Here is an 18,057-nt window from a genome sequence, read left to right as displayed (position 1 = left end):
ATAGTCTTTTAATAAATAGTTCAAAATTTAAATTATTTAGATAAAATATTAAAATTTTAAGGGGAGTTGTTAAAAGAGGTATTTTTTTTTTTTATCTCTCAAAAGAAGGAACTCTTTACAAGATTTCATATAGTCACTAGAAAGGAAAGTCACTAGAAAGAAAATAAGAGAAATAATATAATAATTATTAGCCATATGGACATTTTTAAGAATTTTAAAATGGAATGGGATAAGTTATTAGATCTTTCAAAAAAAAGTATGGAACAATTTATAATAGAAAATATATTATATAAGTGTTGAAATTTTACGTCAATTATAAATTAAATCAATTTAATATATATATATATATATATATATATATATATATATATATATATTTAATTAATTAATTTTATAAATCAAGTTATTCCTGTAATTTAATATATTAATTTATTGATTGTGTTTAATTTGTTAACCTCTTTAATGGATTAAGAGAATATTGGAATAGAACATGAAAATCACAAATAACTATTAGCATATAATAGTTATAATTGAATAGTGAAATAAAAGGAATTGAATGTGTATATAAAACTTTTGTTTTTTGGTAAAACATTTCTTTTAATCAAATTAACCAAAATATTATGGTGCAAGTCTCATGATTGAGTTTTTTTTTTTTTTTTTCTAAGTCTAATTATTAGACTTGTGAAATATGATATCAGATTAAATATAAATTTTAAGTATATTTTAATTTTACAAAATTAATTTATAAAGTGAATTTTGTAGTTACTTATATATTATTATTAATTGATTTTATTTATAACCTAAATAAACTTTCAACAATTTAACTTTTCACTTTTTGTCTGGTTTAAATGATGTCTAAACCCTCTTAATTCTACCTCTACTTTTCATAATTTCATATGAGACATTGAACGCTCTTGAATAACATTGTTCTTGAATTTGTTAAAATAAAAAAGAATATTTGTTAAGACCAGTTTACAACAAGAGACATTGTCCAAGAACAAATTATTATTGAAAAATTATTTGTAGTGAGTTGTATACTATAGTTACGTTCTTCATTTGAATCTTCTACCGTTTTATATATATATATATATATATATATATATATATATATATATATATATATATATATATATATATTATTTATTTATTGGTCGTGAGTGCATGAAAGGCATACATCAAAATTCTAGGTCTTCCATCAATAAAAAAACACAAGAGGATATTTAATTTTGTAACAAAAAGGATAACTATAATTTTTATAATTATCATTGGTGATATTTTTTTTGTTAATTTTTATAATAATTACATTAAATTTGTATTTATTATAGATTTTAAATAATGTAAAAATTTACATTCCTAATGTGTACAAAATATTTGTTAAAGATTTTAAGATTTCAAAAGTTATATTTAAGATGAATGTGAAGTAATTAATAATATGAAGTATTTACAATAATTATGTACAAAAGTTAAATTTAAAACTTATTTCCTATTATCTAAAATGTTTCATAATCATATACATTCACATCATCAAATCATTGAATTCAATTCAATTATTTATTTTTAAGTTTTAAGAGACTCCTAGGTTGAATTAATTAAATTCAGAGATTATTATGTATATATCATATTACCTACCTTCAATGTGTATTTGTTTGTTATGATCTAATGAAAACATGTGTTAATGTGTTATACAAATGTGTATTTATTTTTTTATGATAAATAAAAAATAATAAAATTATAGTTGATATTATTGTTATCGTTATAATTATGAAATTAAATATGAATTATATTTATCACTTTATTGAAATATTATTTATTCATTATATGGGTAGTTTTCTAATTGAAAAGCATGGTTAAGTTTAAAAAAGCAATTCAATTAAGAAAAAATGATTAAATTTAAAGAAACAGTAAAATTTATAAAATAATTATTTTAATTTAAAATCAATTTATTTGAAGGGTAACTTTGAAAAGAAAATATGAATACTAAAAAAAATCCCTTTATATATAGCTAAAAATTAGATATAACTTTTTTACATCAAAGTTTGATCGCAAGAATCTGGATCAACTCTCACTATCATTTTATTCTTTTTATGTGAATCAAGTATTAATATAATCAAATATAATCAAGACGATCATTTCAAAATTCCAATCCAACACACAATTGTAGCTTCTTACATATTATTTCCTAAAAATCACATCCCAACCATTCATCCCATTTTTATATGAATTTTAAATAATCACATATATTTCATCTCAATTTAAATGTTAATAAATCACAATTAATTTTTCATTGAATTAATAAAATATTCAAATACAATATATTAATTAAATATAACAAAATAATACAAAATAAATCAATTTTAACATTTAAAAATATTTTCTCTCGACTAACACTTGATTCACCTAACAAATTAAACAGATATTAAAATTCTTTTAATTAGAATTTTACTTGTTCAACCAAAGTGTCGGCAAGACAAGTAAATTTTGGCTCATCCACAACAAATTTTGCTCACCTAGCAAAATTATTTAAATTATTATTGTTTAATTTAATACTTAATAATATAATTTAAAATATAAATACATACAGGATATGTGAAATATTTGTATATTTTTTATTTTAAACAATTTTTTATATAAATAATTATTTAAATATAAAAGTAATTATTAAAATGATATAATAGTAAAATAATTAAATTTGGATTAATGATAAAAAATAAAAATGAAAATATAATTATTTAGAAAGTAAAAGTTGCAATATGTTGATACCAAACAAACTGTCCTCTCTTGATATGTAGACGAATCATATATATATATATATATATATATATATATATATATATATATATTATAAAAGATTTTTATATATAAATAGATTAGAGAAAGAGATATCGTCACCAACTATAATAAAATAAATGACAAAACAATATTATAATATTATACTGATGTAGCATTTATTATATTATAAACGGATGTAATAGTTATTATATGTTATATCTGTCACTGAATGGTCCTTCTTTGATTTGGACAATCCAAAAGATTATTTTAATTATTGAAAAACTATTTAAGTCAGTAAAAACAGAAATTGTTAAACCAAAAAGAAAAAAAGAGATTGGTGGGCTTGTGCCGGCCATGGCACAACCATGAAGACAAATGTTAAAATACTATTTTAATAATTATTTTCATTAGTTAAAATTTATGATTTTCATTTTTTATTGAAAAATCTTGTTCATAACTTTAATTTTTTTTTTCTTAATGCCAATTGTTAGGAACTTTTATTTTTTTTAAGATAACTTTAATTACTTTTTCTATCAGTTATCTTTACTCTTATTTATTTTTAATTGATGTGACTTGCATTATGGAGTAAAAAGGAAAAAAAACAAAATAAACAATCTCATAAATAAATTACATAATATCTAAAATATTATTGACATAACTAAAAATTGAGAGAAAAAAAAATATATACTACCATAGTTCTATAAGAAATTTTTGTATGTTCTTATATCGGTTACATTAATTAGTTTTAAACAATTCAGTCTCATAAAATTCATAATTTATAATTTTTTAAACATGCTACCCTATTTTAAAATCCACAAATATAATCAAAATATTATAACTAAATATTACTTTAGTGTTGGTGTTATAAAAGATAATTTTCACTTCTGCCTTAATTTTCAGATCTTATAATTTAAGATTACCATGCTCACTAGTTTATAAAACCAAAGTGTTAAATTAAAACAAGACTCCTTCATGGGATATACTCTATAATCAAGCATATGCTATATAATATTTGAGGATGAACTAAGCAATTTATTTTAAGAAACTAGAAACTAGATTGACGTGTAAGGTAAAATTCGTTTAAATTCATCTTATTTTTAATTAATGTGAGATTTTTAATATATTTTTTACATACCGAAACATATACATATTAAATATGAAACTAGATATTAATGAGACATATAAATACTAAGTATGAAACTAGATACTTATGAATGGTTCCATACATATCTACTAGACCCAATAAATAATAAATCTCATTATAATAAGTTTCAGATAACTTTGATATTATTTTAATAAATAAAATTTAAGCATAATTCAACTATATAAAATAGACTTATAAAATAAAATTTACATTCATTTATACTCTAAATTCATGTTATCTTAATCGACATCACATAGGATCTCCAAGGAAAAAATATTATTTTTTATTACCTAAAACACTTTAAAGAATTAACAAGAAAGAAAAGATAAACATTATTCCTTGATAAGTCGAAGAAGGAGACAAAGAATGAGGTGGGTTGGAATAAATTGGAATCAATAAGACGGCAACTAACACATTTAAGTAGAAAACAAACCTCTCACCCACCAACCCTCACACCACAAACTCACACACAGAAAAAGAGAAAAAGAGAAAGAGTGAGTTAGTGATGTGTTCTTCTGGGTTTTCATCATCTTCCACTGCAGAAGAAGTTACTCTTGGAATCCATGGTCATGCTCTCACTGCAATTGTCACAGGTCACATATTACTATGTCTTTTCCATTTCCAACAACACAACCTAGGAATATGTTTGTGTTCTCTCTTTTCATCACTTTCATTGCCAACTATTATTATAGTTATTGCAGTTTTTGGTACAAGGATTTGGTCCACACAACCACCACACATGCTTATCCTTTTCCTCAATACATCATTACATTGCCTTTTACTATATATATGCACACAGCACAAACCCAGTTTTGGTACACTTGTTAATATCATATATATATATACCTCCAATGATTTAGCTTAAGTCTAAGTACTGTCATGCAAAAATTTAATCACATACACGTTTCTTTTTTCAAAGTTAAATAGTTTTAACTCATAATTAGTATATCATCTCATTCTTAACATCAAATTGTATATAGCAGTAGTAGTAGGAAAACCAGATATTAGTTTTTAACATTACATATATATGTAAGCAACTTTCATTTATTATAACTGACTCAGGTATATATAACAGTTTTTTTTTTTTTAACAATTGAATAAATTAGTAAACTTGCTTATTTTCTTTTTAAAAATAGGCAACTAAGTTGATGATTAATTAAACTTTTAGAGAGACCACAATTACCTAAAAATAGAAATTTAATTTAAGGTAATACTTTTATTATTATTATTCACTCAGTCCATCATAAATTATGGGGATGCACTTCTGATTTAAGAAGATAAAATAATACCATGAAAAGAGCACAAAAATCTTTAAATTGGAGTTTTTTTGAAGTTTATTTTTGTAATTATTAAGTTTATAAGTACTGAACTTTTGGACAAATTTTAATAAAGTTCTTAAATTAAAAAAAAAATTGATCATATAATAAAAAAAAAATGAACTTTTGGACAAAATTTTAATTCAAGGATGTTGTTTTTTTTAATATTAGACATTGACTGATATATTAAATATTTTATTTATAATTTGCTACTGTGTATATTTTTTTTCTAGAGTTTTAACGCCCACAAGTCTATTTTCAATTTTTTTTTAAAATTTTGTTTGATTTATCCTTTTTTAACAACCATTTAGTTTTTTGTTTGTTATTTTTCCTTATATCATACTAAACTAGGAGCGAAAGTAACTTTGATAACTCGTCAAGAGTCAATATTCTAATTCAAACATCGGAAGTGTTAATCTTTAGTTCTTAAAAAATTATTAAACTTACATACACAATTTACTTACACTTTTAGTATAAATATTTTTTAGTATAATATTTATTTTTTAATAGTAAAGTAATAACTACCTTTTTATTGCAGTAAAAGGTGTAGATTTAAGAATTTGAATTTTTCATTGGGTTTTTCTATGCTGTTTTTTTTTTCTGGTGTTTCTCCAAAATGCACGGATAAACATTTTTTTTTTTAAAAATTGTATATGTTTAAGTATGTATGTGCTACACTAAACATATTTATGTTGGTGAACACAATAATAACAGGAACAACACATGGTATTGGAATTGAGACTGCAAGAGTTCTTGCTTTGCGTGGTGTTCATGTGATTATGGCAGTGAGAAATGTGGTTGCTGCAAAATCTGTCAAAGAAGCAATACTCAAAGAGATTCAAACAGCCAAAATTGATGTCATGGAGTTAGACCTCAGTTCAATGGCATCTGTTACAAAATTTGCATCAGAGTTCATTTCATCTGGTTTTCCATTGAACATCTTGATGTAAGAAAACTACATGGTTTACATAGTTCATGTTTCAACTTATGTTCTTTTAACCACAAATTATTACATGCTACACATGATTCAAACCAGTTTTGGTATAATATATGTGAAATAAAAATACACTGCATAATTGGAAACTTGTCGAAAATCTTAAATGCAAATTCATTTTACAAGCTAATTTTTTTATAGAGTTGAAGTAATAATGTTCTTAGGGTTTGTTTGTTGTAATTCTAGAAACAACGCAGGGATAACTGCAACCCCTTTCTCACTGTCCAGAGACAACATTGAACTACAATTTGCCACGAATCACTTGGGTATGTACGAAAAAAATGTCTGATATTTCATAACAGTAACAGTGTAAAACTTGTTTAGACAGTACATGAAATATATTGAAACTAATAAAGTGAACTTTGGTTCTTTTTCCACAGGCCATTTTCTTTTAACACATCTTTTATTGGATACTATGAAGAAAACTGCAAGTGTAAGCAAGAGAGAGGGAAGAATTGTGAATGTCTCCTCTGATGGTCACCAATATACATATCCTGAAGGAATTCGTTTTGATAAAATTAATGATGAATCAAGGTAATTAAGTTCTACCCTGAAGAAATATTACTCTCGAGGTTACATTTCTGAATTCAGCTCTTATATTTGTTCAATTATTACAGAACAAGAGAAATATCAGTTTTGTTTATTCATTTGTTTTGCACACATTTGTGGTCGGTTTAAGGTATCATATAATAAAGTCTCAGCAGAGAACATGCTAATTTGATTTATAATTTGATGCACTTTTGTGAACCTTAGTTATACGTAGAGTTAAATATGTTTTTGCTCCCTTAACTTTTAGTAAAAATTGAAATTAGTATTGAAATTAGTTTTTTTTTGAAACTTTGGACCAATTTAGTCTCTCATCTTTAATAAATGGATGAATTTAGTCTTTTTAACCAAATTTTGTTAAATTTATTTGATGTTTTAAACGTGTTTCTAAATAAATATTGAAACGAAAATAAGTTAAACGATGTAAACAACTCAAATACTATCATGAAATGCGTTTAAAACGTCAAATAAACTTAAAAAAATTTGGTTAAAAAGACTAAATGCATGCATTTCCAAAACTGAGAGATTATTTTCTAAGAGGAACTAATTTCCAATTTCTACCGAAAATTAAGCTAAAAACATATTTAACTCTATGTAGAAATTAGAATTATTAGAATTAACCATGAAATGTGATGATTCCTATGTTAATTTTGCTTCCTTGTGAACAGTTTCCAGCTGTGGCATGCATATGGGCAATCAAAGCTTGCTAACATTTTACATGCAAACGAACTTGCAAGACGTCTTAAAGTATGCTGACATTTATTGTTTTGTAAAATGATTAATATACAGTATTGCTTTTACCATAATGTTTTTTTTTTTTGTAGCTGATTATGTTATTGATGGCCATTCAGAGTTGGCTTGGCATTATTATCTTCAATTAATTTCTCTAAACTTTTTAGTGATTACTGAGGAAAACATTATTTAATATGGTCACTGTTTTCTCTTTCTTTTCCTGTTCTTCTGTTTGTAATAAGTAAAGATTTCTGATTTTTCATCATGGTCAGGAAGATAGGGTAGATATTACTGCAAATTCTCTTCATCCAGGAGCAATTTTAACCAATATTTATAAGCCAGAGATTAGTGGTGCTGTGCCAACAGGTACTTATTACCACATTGCAGATTCATAGATGAATTTATGGTTTTCCTAGAATTCATATTATAATTAATGCAGATCTTGAATTTTGGGATTCAATTATAAGAATGTTGACATGTATAAGAAAAGAAAATCCATAAATCATTATTTTAAGTTTTTATCAAAAATAATGTAAATTTTTGAGATGGATTGAACTCGTATTTATTAGTATTATATTTTTTCGCTAAATCCACTCGAAAGATTCATCATGATTTTGTCTGTTTCATGCAGATTTAATTAACATGCTTGGCAATTACGAGATGAAAAGTATTCAGCAGGTAATTCAAACCCCTGTTGAAGGGAAATTTTTCATTTCTTAAGAATCTGAAAATTCATTATTTAATTAACTTGGTACTCTTGTAATCTTTCATTCTCTCCTTTTTCAATGTAGGGAGCAGCAACAACATGCTATGTAGCGTTGCATCCACAAGTGAAGGGAATCAGTGGCGAGTACTTTTCAGATAATAATGTGGCTGAAGCAAGTTCACTTGCAAAGGACACCGATTTGGCTAAGAAACTTTGGGATTTCAGCATGAAAATAATTGATTAGAATAGCCATGAACAATTGTGAATGCGTTTTCTATGCGACTTGAAAGAACCATTGTTGTCACACTTTCATTGAGCTTATAATTAATGTAGAATCCCATAAAATGCTCATAAAAGATATTTATGTAGTTCTAGTCAGAGTGAGATGGAGTTTGGTTTTTTTTTTTGAGTGTTTGTTGCGTACCGTGATAAAGATGAGAAAAGATGAGAAAGCCATACATTAAGAAGATGATGATCACAACACAATAACAACGATGAAGATAGCATTAATAATGATAATAATAAATATGTTTTTCATCCTTGAAATTTTAGTAAAGATTAGAATTGGTTCATCTTAGAAATTTTGAATGAATTTAGTCTCTCATATTTAGAAATGCATGGATTTAATCATTTAAATCAATTTTTTCTTTAAGTTTATTTGATATTTCAAACTCATTTATAAGCTAACATTGAAACAAAAATATGTCAAACGGTGTAAACAAACTAAAATATTATAATGAAATGGGTTTTAAACGTGAAGTAAATTTAATAAAATTTGGTTAAAATGATTAAATCTACGCATTTAAAAAGAGTTGAATGACTAAATTGGTTTAAAGTCTTAAAAAATGATTATTATTTTTTTTTTAAAGTTGAATGACCAAAATCAAATTTAACACTAATAAGAAAGTCGTTTGGTTTTAAAACTCATTTAAATAAAAGATTATGTTTGACCAAACTTTTCTTATTGTAACTATGATAAGTGTTTATAAGATCATTTTTCAAAAAGAATAAATGCAGATAAGAACAAAATAAGATGACGAAAACATGTTCCATATGGATTTTATATATTTTTGAACTTAATAAATCTCACAAAAATTGATTTCATATATTTTTCAAATGTAATTTTCGCAAGAGGCTTGACACTTATTCATGCAAGGAATGTTACAATCAAGAAGAGTACCCAACAACGACGAACAAAACATGTTTTTAGAAGAAAGAAATTATAAGTATATGAACATAAAATTAATTAAACTAATGATTATATTTTACTAATCTTAAGTTTAACATTTAGTTAATTTAATCTAATATAATTTAATGCATCGGTGGTTCCTTGATTTTCGAAAGAACACATGGTATTTTCTTGATTTAAGAAGCACATGGAAGTACTTACATGAGTAACATGGGTGCCTCTTAAAAGAAGGAAAAAAAATGTGAATCACTTTAAATTATTTTTTTAAAGTAACTTGAGATCTGTTTAGAGGTTGTTAACCAGGCCTAAGAGGAAAGTCAACGAGTGAATTAAGAGAGTTTTAAGAGAGTTAAGCCTTAAAATATTTACTAATTGTAAATTAGTTTACTTTAGTTTTATGTCTAATTTAGTGGTAGGCTAAATTAAGACCAAATTAATCCCTATTTTGATATATTCTGAAGGTGTTGAATCAGTTTGGGATTGAGGGTAACCAATAACACCTCCGTTTCTTAGTTGGTATTGTTTCAAGAAAGCAATGTCCTTTAAGAGCTTAATTGTGTGTTTCAATGGAAATTTTCAAAGAGTAATTATTTTTTGGGTTAATTATGTTTGTAATTCTTGAATTTATATGAGAAATTGGAATTTGTTAAATTTGTTTTATACTTCAATTTTATAAATGAATAAATATAATCCTTTTAACCTAATGACATTAATTTATTTGAGCTTGTTAAATGGTATTATGGGTTGATATTTGAACTGAAATCTATCAAAATCGTACAAATAACTCAAACGTTATCCAACACATCTAACACGTCCAAAAAATTTAATGAAATTAGATTAAAAGAACTACATTTATTTATCTTTAACATTTGGAGACTATAATGTATCAGAGTACGAAGCAAACCAATGACAACTTCATATATAAAGTTAGAGACTAAAAATATATTTAACTCTAATTTTTTTTTATAAAAAATTAAATATTTATAATGTATGTGATATAGGATAAAATACTATATATATATACTAATTAATATTCATTAAGCATATTTTTTTGCGTATTAATACAATGTTAATTATTTTTTTAAAGAATATATTAAAAGGTTAAAAATAAAAATGTAAATAAACAATTAAGGAGTAACTGAAAAATATGAAATAACTTAATAATTTTAAACATAAAATTTTAAATATATTGGAAGAAAATACAGGGAAATGTAAGGTGTTTGCTGTATTTTAAGTGTGACTGCCATGCTAGATCCATAACTTTTCCATAATGAAGATAAGATAGTAGTATCTCTTACATCAGATAACGATAAGATTTAATAAAGAAGTGTAAAAATATATATTTAATATATTTTCTTAATTTTAATTAAAATTTTAAGAATATTTATTATTCTTTTATCACAATAGTAGTCTTATAACAAGGTGTCTTGCTATTTTTATAAAAAATCATAATAATGATACTATAATAGGTGTAAAAAATTTAAAGAAACAGAAATAAACACAAAAAGAAACGACGAATATCAAAATTGTAATAAAACATAGCGAAGAGAAGGTCCCACAAAGATGAAATAAGACGTAACTACCCCATTTAATTCGTTTGATGATAAGTCCATATCTTATTATAGTACATCTTCAATAATTTTTGAGATTAATCAAGAATTAATTATTTTAGAACTTTAAATATTTTTAATGATGAATTGCTATTAAAATTTTATTGGATCCAACCTTTAAAGTATTTTTTACTTCTTTTTGAATATTATGTGATTTAATTTTGTTGATGTGGCTGCTATTTATTTTTTTCATCTTTAACTCATTTATCAACATGCTCATTCATTCTTTAATCTCTTATAATTTGTGAGTTAATTTACTCTTTCACTCTTCTATCTCTCCAAGTCTCTAGTTAAATTTTCCTAATCAACTTTGTCTTTCATTCTATAGGAGTGAGTTGAATAAGAATAAAGAAAAAAAAATGAACTAGTTGATAAAAGAATTGGAAACATAAAGACCAAAGTAAAGATCATTTTATACGTTGATAAAAAAATTAATAGAGAAAAATAAAAAATTCGAACATTTTTTCTAATGCGAATTTCACTAAAATTAATTTAAAACTTAATTAATTAATTTATAATAAATGGTATATTAATGATATGTTTTTATACAATAAAAAGGTGAGATAAATAAAAAATTAATATGTATATATTTATTTAATAATATAATTTTAATGTAGACATTAAACTTTAAGTAATTAAAATAAGACAAGGTAATTAAAACAATTATATACGGGTGATTTTCACTATTTTATGATGTAAAGTGTTTTTCTTACTGAGTATTAAAAACATTAGTATATTATAATTTCTTTTTAATATATTTTAAAAATTAGTATGAATATATTTTAAAGACATAATAGACAGATAAAATAAAATATCTAATAAATAATCTAAATTGGTGAAAACATAGTAAAAAGACATCACAAAACACCCAACAAAAAATTCACAATAGTGTTTTATCTCATGTATTTTAGCTTCAAAATGAGCATTAAAAATGATGTTGGTATATTATAAATTTTTTTAATATATTTTAAAACATAAAAATTAGTGTGAATAAATATATTTTGGTGACATAACATAAAAAACTAATAAAAAACTAATAAAAATCTAAATTGGTGAAAACATATCAGAAAGACAGTACAAAACATCCAGCAAAATCCAAATTCGTGTTTTATCTCGTGTAATTTAGCTTTTAAATCTTGTCATTAATAACTTTGAATTTTTTTATAATTTTATAAAGAACGTTGATACAAAATGATCAAAATTAGAAAACACAATTTCTGTTGATAGTCATTTGATATTTGTACGTTAAATTAATATTATCTTGAATAAATCAATAAAACTAATATTGCATTTGTTAATATAAGTATCTTCCGTGTTTGTGGACGTAACACTCTGAACAATAAATGTGAAGGAGAGGAACCATTCATAGAATCATGAGTGAACCTTAAGTGCACGCAGAAAGGATCATGTCCATCGGTAAGTGTGATCATAAATACTACAGATTAGTATAGAAAAAAAAAAATCCCTGTCTATTTATTTGGTGGGATAACTCTATTGGTTTCTGAGTTCAACAAATCAACGATGTGGTGGCTGTTTGGGAGAAAAAACGGTTCTGGTTTTTCATCTTCTTCTACTGCTGAGCAAGTTACTGAAGGAATCGATGGCAGCAACCTTACTGCTATTGTTACAGGTTCCTCTCTGTATTTTCTTTCTTTTGTTCTTCTTTTTCACAATTTCATGTTTTACCGTAATATGTTAAATGAGTGTAAACCTCATTTTACAAGTTATAATTTGATTTTGTGGGGTTGAGTTAAGCTTAAAATCTATTCATGTCAGATTTAAAGCCTAACTAAACCTCACAAAACCAGCTTATAATTTGAGGATTGCAGTCACTAGTATACTCTGAAATAGTCTTATCTTTAGTCGATATAAAACTTTCAACCAGTTAAAATAATATATCTCAGCAGCGTGTAAGATGTATTAAAAGTTTTACATCGACTACTAATAAAATTAATTCTTAAAAAATGCACTTAAAATATGTACAAGAGTATGTATATTAGGTTGCAGATTTCGGAATCTGTTTCTCATTTTGTTTGCAAATTTGTGTTGTTGTTGACGATGAGAACAAACAGGTGCAACCAGTGGTATTGGCACTGAGACTGCTCGTGTTCTTGCGATGCGTGGTGTTCATGTAATAATGGGGGTAAGGAATTTGGTTACTGCAAAAGATGTTAAAGAAGCGATACTTAAGGAGATTCCTTCTGCTAAAGTTGATTACATGGAGTTAGACCTTAGTTCAATGGCGTCTGTTAGAAAGTTTGCATCAGACTTCATTTCATCTGGCCTTCCATTGAACATTCTTATGTAAGTGTAGTTACTTCCAAAATTTTTACTTGCATTAATTCATAGAGTAACAATGTGTTTTTGTTTATTTGTTGCAATTGTAAGAAACAACGCAGGAATATTCGCAACCCCTTTCGCTCTGTCCGAAGACAACATTGAACTGCAATTTGCCACAAATCACATGGGTAAGAAATCGATGCTGCCGAAGAAAATAAGGATGTGTTTGTCCTTATATTCTTATGTTTGTCTCGGCATATATATTTGAACATTAAATAACTCATCTAATATTTATTTAAGAATTAAATATGTTTGTAGTTTTTTAATTTTAAATTAAAATTATTCATTCATCAAAATTTTGGATTAATTTAGTACTGCATCTTTAAAAATACTTAGATTTAATCTTTTTAATCAAATTTTGTTAAATTTATGTGACATTTCAAATATGTTTCTCAACTAACATTGAAACGAAAATATGTCAAATTATATAAACAAGTCAAATGTTATCATAAAAATATGTTTGAAACATTAACTAAACTTAATAAAATTTGGTTAAAAGAATTATATTTACACATTTTTAAAATTGAGGACTAAATTGGAACAAAATGTTCACGATAAACTAATTCTAATTTTTATTTAAAGTTAATAGATAAAAATATATTTCACCCTTTTAATAAAGCACGATCTAAAAAGATGTGTATTAATATTGTTTTTTTTTTGTAAGATGAAATTAATTTAAAAAGAAATATTATTTGGTTTCTAAATAAAATAAGCTATAATCTTTTACTTATACATTTATACTTAAGTCAATTTTAATCCATAGGATTTTTGTCTTATTTTCTTATGAAAATTAACCTTCAACACAATTCCACAGGTCATTTCCTATTAACAAATCTGTTGTTGGATACTATGAAGAAAACAACTCACGAAAGCAAGAAAGAAGGAAGAATCGTTAATGTCTCCTCTATAGCTCATCATTTGTCGAGAGGAATCCGTTTTGATCAAATTAATGATCCATCAAGGTAAAAGAAAAAATGTATTATGATGACAATTTATTTTCATAAGATTGAGCTATATTTAAATATCATTCTTTAAAATATTATTAGAGTTATTCAAAATTTATTTTAACAATATTCATTAATGTTTAGTCTTTTAATATTTTTTTATGTTAAAAGGTGAAATTTTATATATTCTTTAAGAATTTTATCTATAAAAACAAGTGGGACGGAGAGATCAACTTTATTACCATTATTTAACTCTAAGATTTGTTTGTCTATGGATAAGATAAATATGATTCTGAACCATTAGTTTGTGAACTTTATTTTTATATATCCGTGAAATTAGGTGTCAATCATATCATAATGGTATCTTTATAGTGGTTGTGATAGTATTGGTGATGACTTAGGTGTTTAATCATGAAAAAGATGTTAAAAGGAGAAAAAAAAGAAAAAGAAGAACACGTATTTGAAAAACGAATTTAGATTTTCCGTTAGCATTTTGATGTGTTGTTTCTCTATTATATTTTTACCATTAATTTTAAAATTTAAAAATATATTAAAAAAATATTTAAAATACATAATATATTTTTAATATTCAATAGAAAAATAACACTAAAAAATTCAATAAAAAATCTAGACTCGTGAAAAACATATTATTAACATTAAATCAGAAAAGAAAGTTACAAATAAGATACAACAAAAAACTTTTATATATATATATATATATATATATATATATATATATATATGCTCAAATATGCAAAAAAAAATTACTTATACTCATCTGTTTGAGACATAATTATTAACTATAATAGAATTTGAGACTAAAACCTCTATGAACAAAAAAATTTAAATAAAATGTAGTGTGTTGCTAATTACAAGTATTTAATGGTATTTTCTTATGCGCAGTTACCATATGTGGTTTACATATGGACAATCAAAGCTGGCTAACGTTTTGCATGCCAACGAACTTGCAAGACGATTCAAGGTATGTATATAATTATTCATAATAAATTTTTATATTTTATTATTTATCATCACATAAAATATTTTTAAAATAAAAATAAAAAAGTATAAAAAATAAATTATAATAAAAATCACACCACATAAAATATAGAAAAGCTATATCTATTATAAAATAAAATTTTTTAATACATTTTTTATCTTTACTTTTGTAGGAAAATCTCGAATTATCCTCCAATTTTTTTTTTCTTTAATTAAGTCTCAATTTTCAAAAAATAATTGAATTTTATTCTTTTAGTTAGTATTATATCAACAACTTTAAAAATATAACACACTCTTTTTAAACTTTAGCAATTTTTTTCATGTATTACCTGATCTTTTTCTTTTCTTTTTCTATTTTTTCATTAACAAATATTAGTTGGTAATTTTTATTAATAGATAAATTTGAACTCACGACCTTTTCTTTTTATTTAATCACTAAATCACCTTATATTTCATATTCAAAATCTAATCTTATTCAAAACTAAAGACTAGGTAGTTGGATTAATGCATCAATATGAAGGCACGACCTATATTTCCAAGTCTTTTTTAATGCATGTTTCAGTGTTGGTCATCTTGCATGGACTTGTATTTAATAAGTAGTGATTTCAGTTCAATTGTACATTTCAATTATTTTAACTACAACTAGATGTCATTAATTAGCCTAATAGAATGTCATATTTTTCCTCTTTTGTTTTGGTGACATTTTCTTATAATTTGTCAAGGAAAAATGGCTCTGTGGGTTTATTGAAATAAATAGAATTAGAGATAAATATAAGCACTTATGTGTGTTTGATAAGAGAAAAGAAGACACAGATTTAAAGATATGAAGAAATTTATTGTATTTGTAATCTTCAAAGAAATTAAAAACGAATAAAATGATAAAAAATAGATTTAATAAAATATGGGAAACAAGTTTAATGGTGTATATTATTCTTAAACAAAACTCTTTAATTAATTGTCTCTGTTTTATTACGGTGAAATAAGTTGTTTTTGTTATTGCATGTTGTTGATGATCAGGAAGAAGGGGTAGATATTACAGCTAATTCTCTTCATCCAGGAGCTGTTATCACCAATATTTTTCGTCACACCAATATACTGTCTGGTAATTAATTTCTCTACACATTCAACTATTTTTATATAATATGAAATAGTCCAGAAATAGATGTTCCGTTAGCGGATGAAATAGAACGTCTAAGAAATTTTGTTAAGATGATAGATTTTAATTTGACTCTGATACTATGTTAGGAAGTAGGCTTTAAAGCCTAACTCAATCCCATAAAACCGCTTGTAAGGTAAAGTTTGCATCCCACTTTATATAATATAAAATAGTTTTATCTTTAATCGATATGAGATTTCCAATGGTATCTCATTTCTAATTTGGGAATTACCGAGATTAAGAGATTGGAATTTAGGGGAGTTATGATATTGAGTTACATCTCATAAATTCTAATATGATAGGTTAGAAATTCAAGTTGAGACAACAGTTTGGTAAAAATTGAATAACATATTTAAAAAAGACATTATTATTTTAAGATTTTGGATTAAAGATAATATTTTTCTTATTTTATGTGAATTTGTTCAAGATTCATTAATATAAAATCTCTGGTGTTTCATCTCCAATAATTCATTTTTTTTATGCAGGTTTAATTAATACGGTGGGTAGATTTGTCTTTAAAAATGTCCAGCAGGTAAGTTAAACAAATATGATCTACATAAAAAAAAAGAAAAAAGACAAGTAATTGACATGAGTTATTAATGAAAACATTTGAGTTTTACTCGTTACAATGTTGTTGAAGAAGATTGTTTGTTTACTTATTATATAAGCTTTTTCTGGGAAAACCAATCCATGAGCTGAGGAAAAAGTAATAAAACCATTTTTTTATTGAGATTTTAACATTCTAAATTAAAAAAAACACATCTTTAATATATAGTCTTATAATACTTGAACTAACAAATCCTTAATATGAGATTTTGTTTTAATTGCCCATAATTAATGTAGGGAGCTGCAACAACATGCTATGTAGCATTGCATCCACAAGTGAAGGGAATGAGTGGCCACTATTTTGAAGATTGTAATGTTTCCACAGAAAACTCAAAAGCAAGGGACACTGAGTTGGCCAAGAAATTATGGGATTTTAGCTTAAATTTGATAAAGTAGAATACCCAAAAGGGTGTGTGGAATAGGTTGAGACCTTTTCAATAATGAAAACCCAATGGGTATGATTCAATCTTCTAACCATTATTTCTATTCAAACAATTTCCAACATAATTAATTATTCACTAAAATTTATTAGAATTCATAAATTAAACCATAGATTGTCATTATAGTGTTTTTTTTTTAATGTGAATTGGTATAATAGTTAAGTTTAGTTGTCTGTTTTTTTCCTCATTCATGTAAAAATTATTAATTTTTGTTTGAAAATTTTGAGACTAAGAATGTGTCAGGTAATTTGATCTAATTTTACTATAAAAGTTTTGAATATTAGTTTTAATAAGAGTCTAAAAGTACATTTATATATAAAATATAGTAATAATAAGATCATGACACTTGTGTGTACATACTTGATTTTGATTTTAACTATGTTGCATTCTAATGTTTCATTGTGTATATTGTTTTATAAGACAACGAATTCTTTTTTAAGACTTAAATAATTTAGAAGTTAAAGAAAAAATTAATTAATCTAGAAAAAAAATTGTATTAAATAATATAATCTAAAATATATTTCAAGATTGTGGACTTCATAATTATGAGGATGATGATGTGAGGT

General features: G+C 24.5%; 2 protein-coding genes across 3 annotated transcripts; both read left to right on the top strand.

Moving 5' to 3' along the window:
* Positions 1–4,293: 4,293 nt before the first annotated feature.
* LOC114181576 (short-chain dehydrogenase TIC 32, chloroplastic-like) lies at positions 4,294–8,788 on the top strand. The gene is made up of 8 exons (XM_028068067.2): positions 4,294–4,506; positions 5,944–6,175; positions 6,410–6,489; positions 6,604–6,757; positions 7,438–7,516; positions 7,774–7,867; positions 8,133–8,179; positions 8,293–8,788. Exons 1-8 carry the CDS (start codon positions 4,419–4,421, stop codon positions 8,449–8,451), a joined length of 933 nt encoding a protein of 310 aa, XP_027923868.2. The 5' UTR covers positions 4,294–4,418; the 3' UTR covers positions 8,452–8,788.
* A 3,544-nt stretch (positions 8,789–12,332) lies between these two features.
* Positions 12,333–17,525, top strand: LOC114181011 (short-chain dehydrogenase TIC 32, chloroplastic-like). 2 transcript variants are annotated; one of them, XM_028067322.2, is made up of 8 exons: positions 12,333–12,636; positions 13,079–13,310; positions 13,395–13,474; positions 14,161–14,308; positions 15,194–15,272; positions 16,307–16,391; positions 16,931–16,977; positions 17,289–17,525. In XM_028067322.2, the coding sequence occupies exons 1-8, from the start codon at positions 12,528–12,530 to the stop codon at positions 17,445–17,447; spliced, it is 939 nt and encodes a 312-aa protein (XP_027923123.2). In that variant the 5' UTR covers positions 12,333–12,527; the 3' UTR covers positions 17,448–17,525. The 2 variants fall into 2 exon arrangements, with proteins under 2 accessions (XP_027923123.2, XP_085528819.1); XM_085672693.1 differs by lacking the exon at positions 16,931–16,977.
* Positions 17,526–18,057: the final 532 nt, after the last annotated feature.

This window comes from Vigna unguiculata, chromosome 4 (assembly GCF_037176805.1).
Source record: "Vigna unguiculata cultivar grain cowpea cultivar isolate G323 ecotype 2 chromosome 4, ASM3717680v1, whole genome shotgun sequence".
Taxonomy (NCBI): domain Eukaryota; kingdom Viridiplantae; phylum Streptophyta; class Magnoliopsida; order Fabales; family Fabaceae; genus Vigna; species Vigna unguiculata.
This window is presented reverse-complemented; position numbering and strand designations above follow the sequence as displayed.

Bases quoted from the DNA above. Each gene is read 5' to 3' on its own strand.
- LOC114181576 (XM_028068067.2), top strand. From the start codon at position 4,419: ATGTGTTCTTCTGGGTTTTCATCATCTTCCACTGCAGAAGAAGTTACT. The intron at 4,507-5,943 runs GTCACATATTAC...CAATAATAACAG, and splicing joins TCTCACTGCAATTGTCACAG to GAACAACACATGGTATTGGA. The intron at 7,868-8,132 runs GTACTTATTACC...TGTTTCATGCAG, and splicing joins TAGTGGTGCTGTGCCAACAG to ATTTAATTAACATGCTTGGC.
- LOC114181011 (XM_028067322.2), top strand. From the start codon at position 12,528: ATGTGGTGGCTGTTTGGGAGAAAAAACGGTTCTGGTTTTTCATCTTCT. The intron at 12,637-13,078 runs GTTCCTCTCTGT...GAGAACAAACAG, and splicing joins CCTTACTGCTATTGTTACAG to GTGCAACCAGTGGTATTGGC. The intron at 15,273-16,306 runs GTATGTATATAA...GTTGATGATCAG, and splicing joins AACTTGCAAGACGATTCAAG to GAAGAAGGGGTAGATATTAC.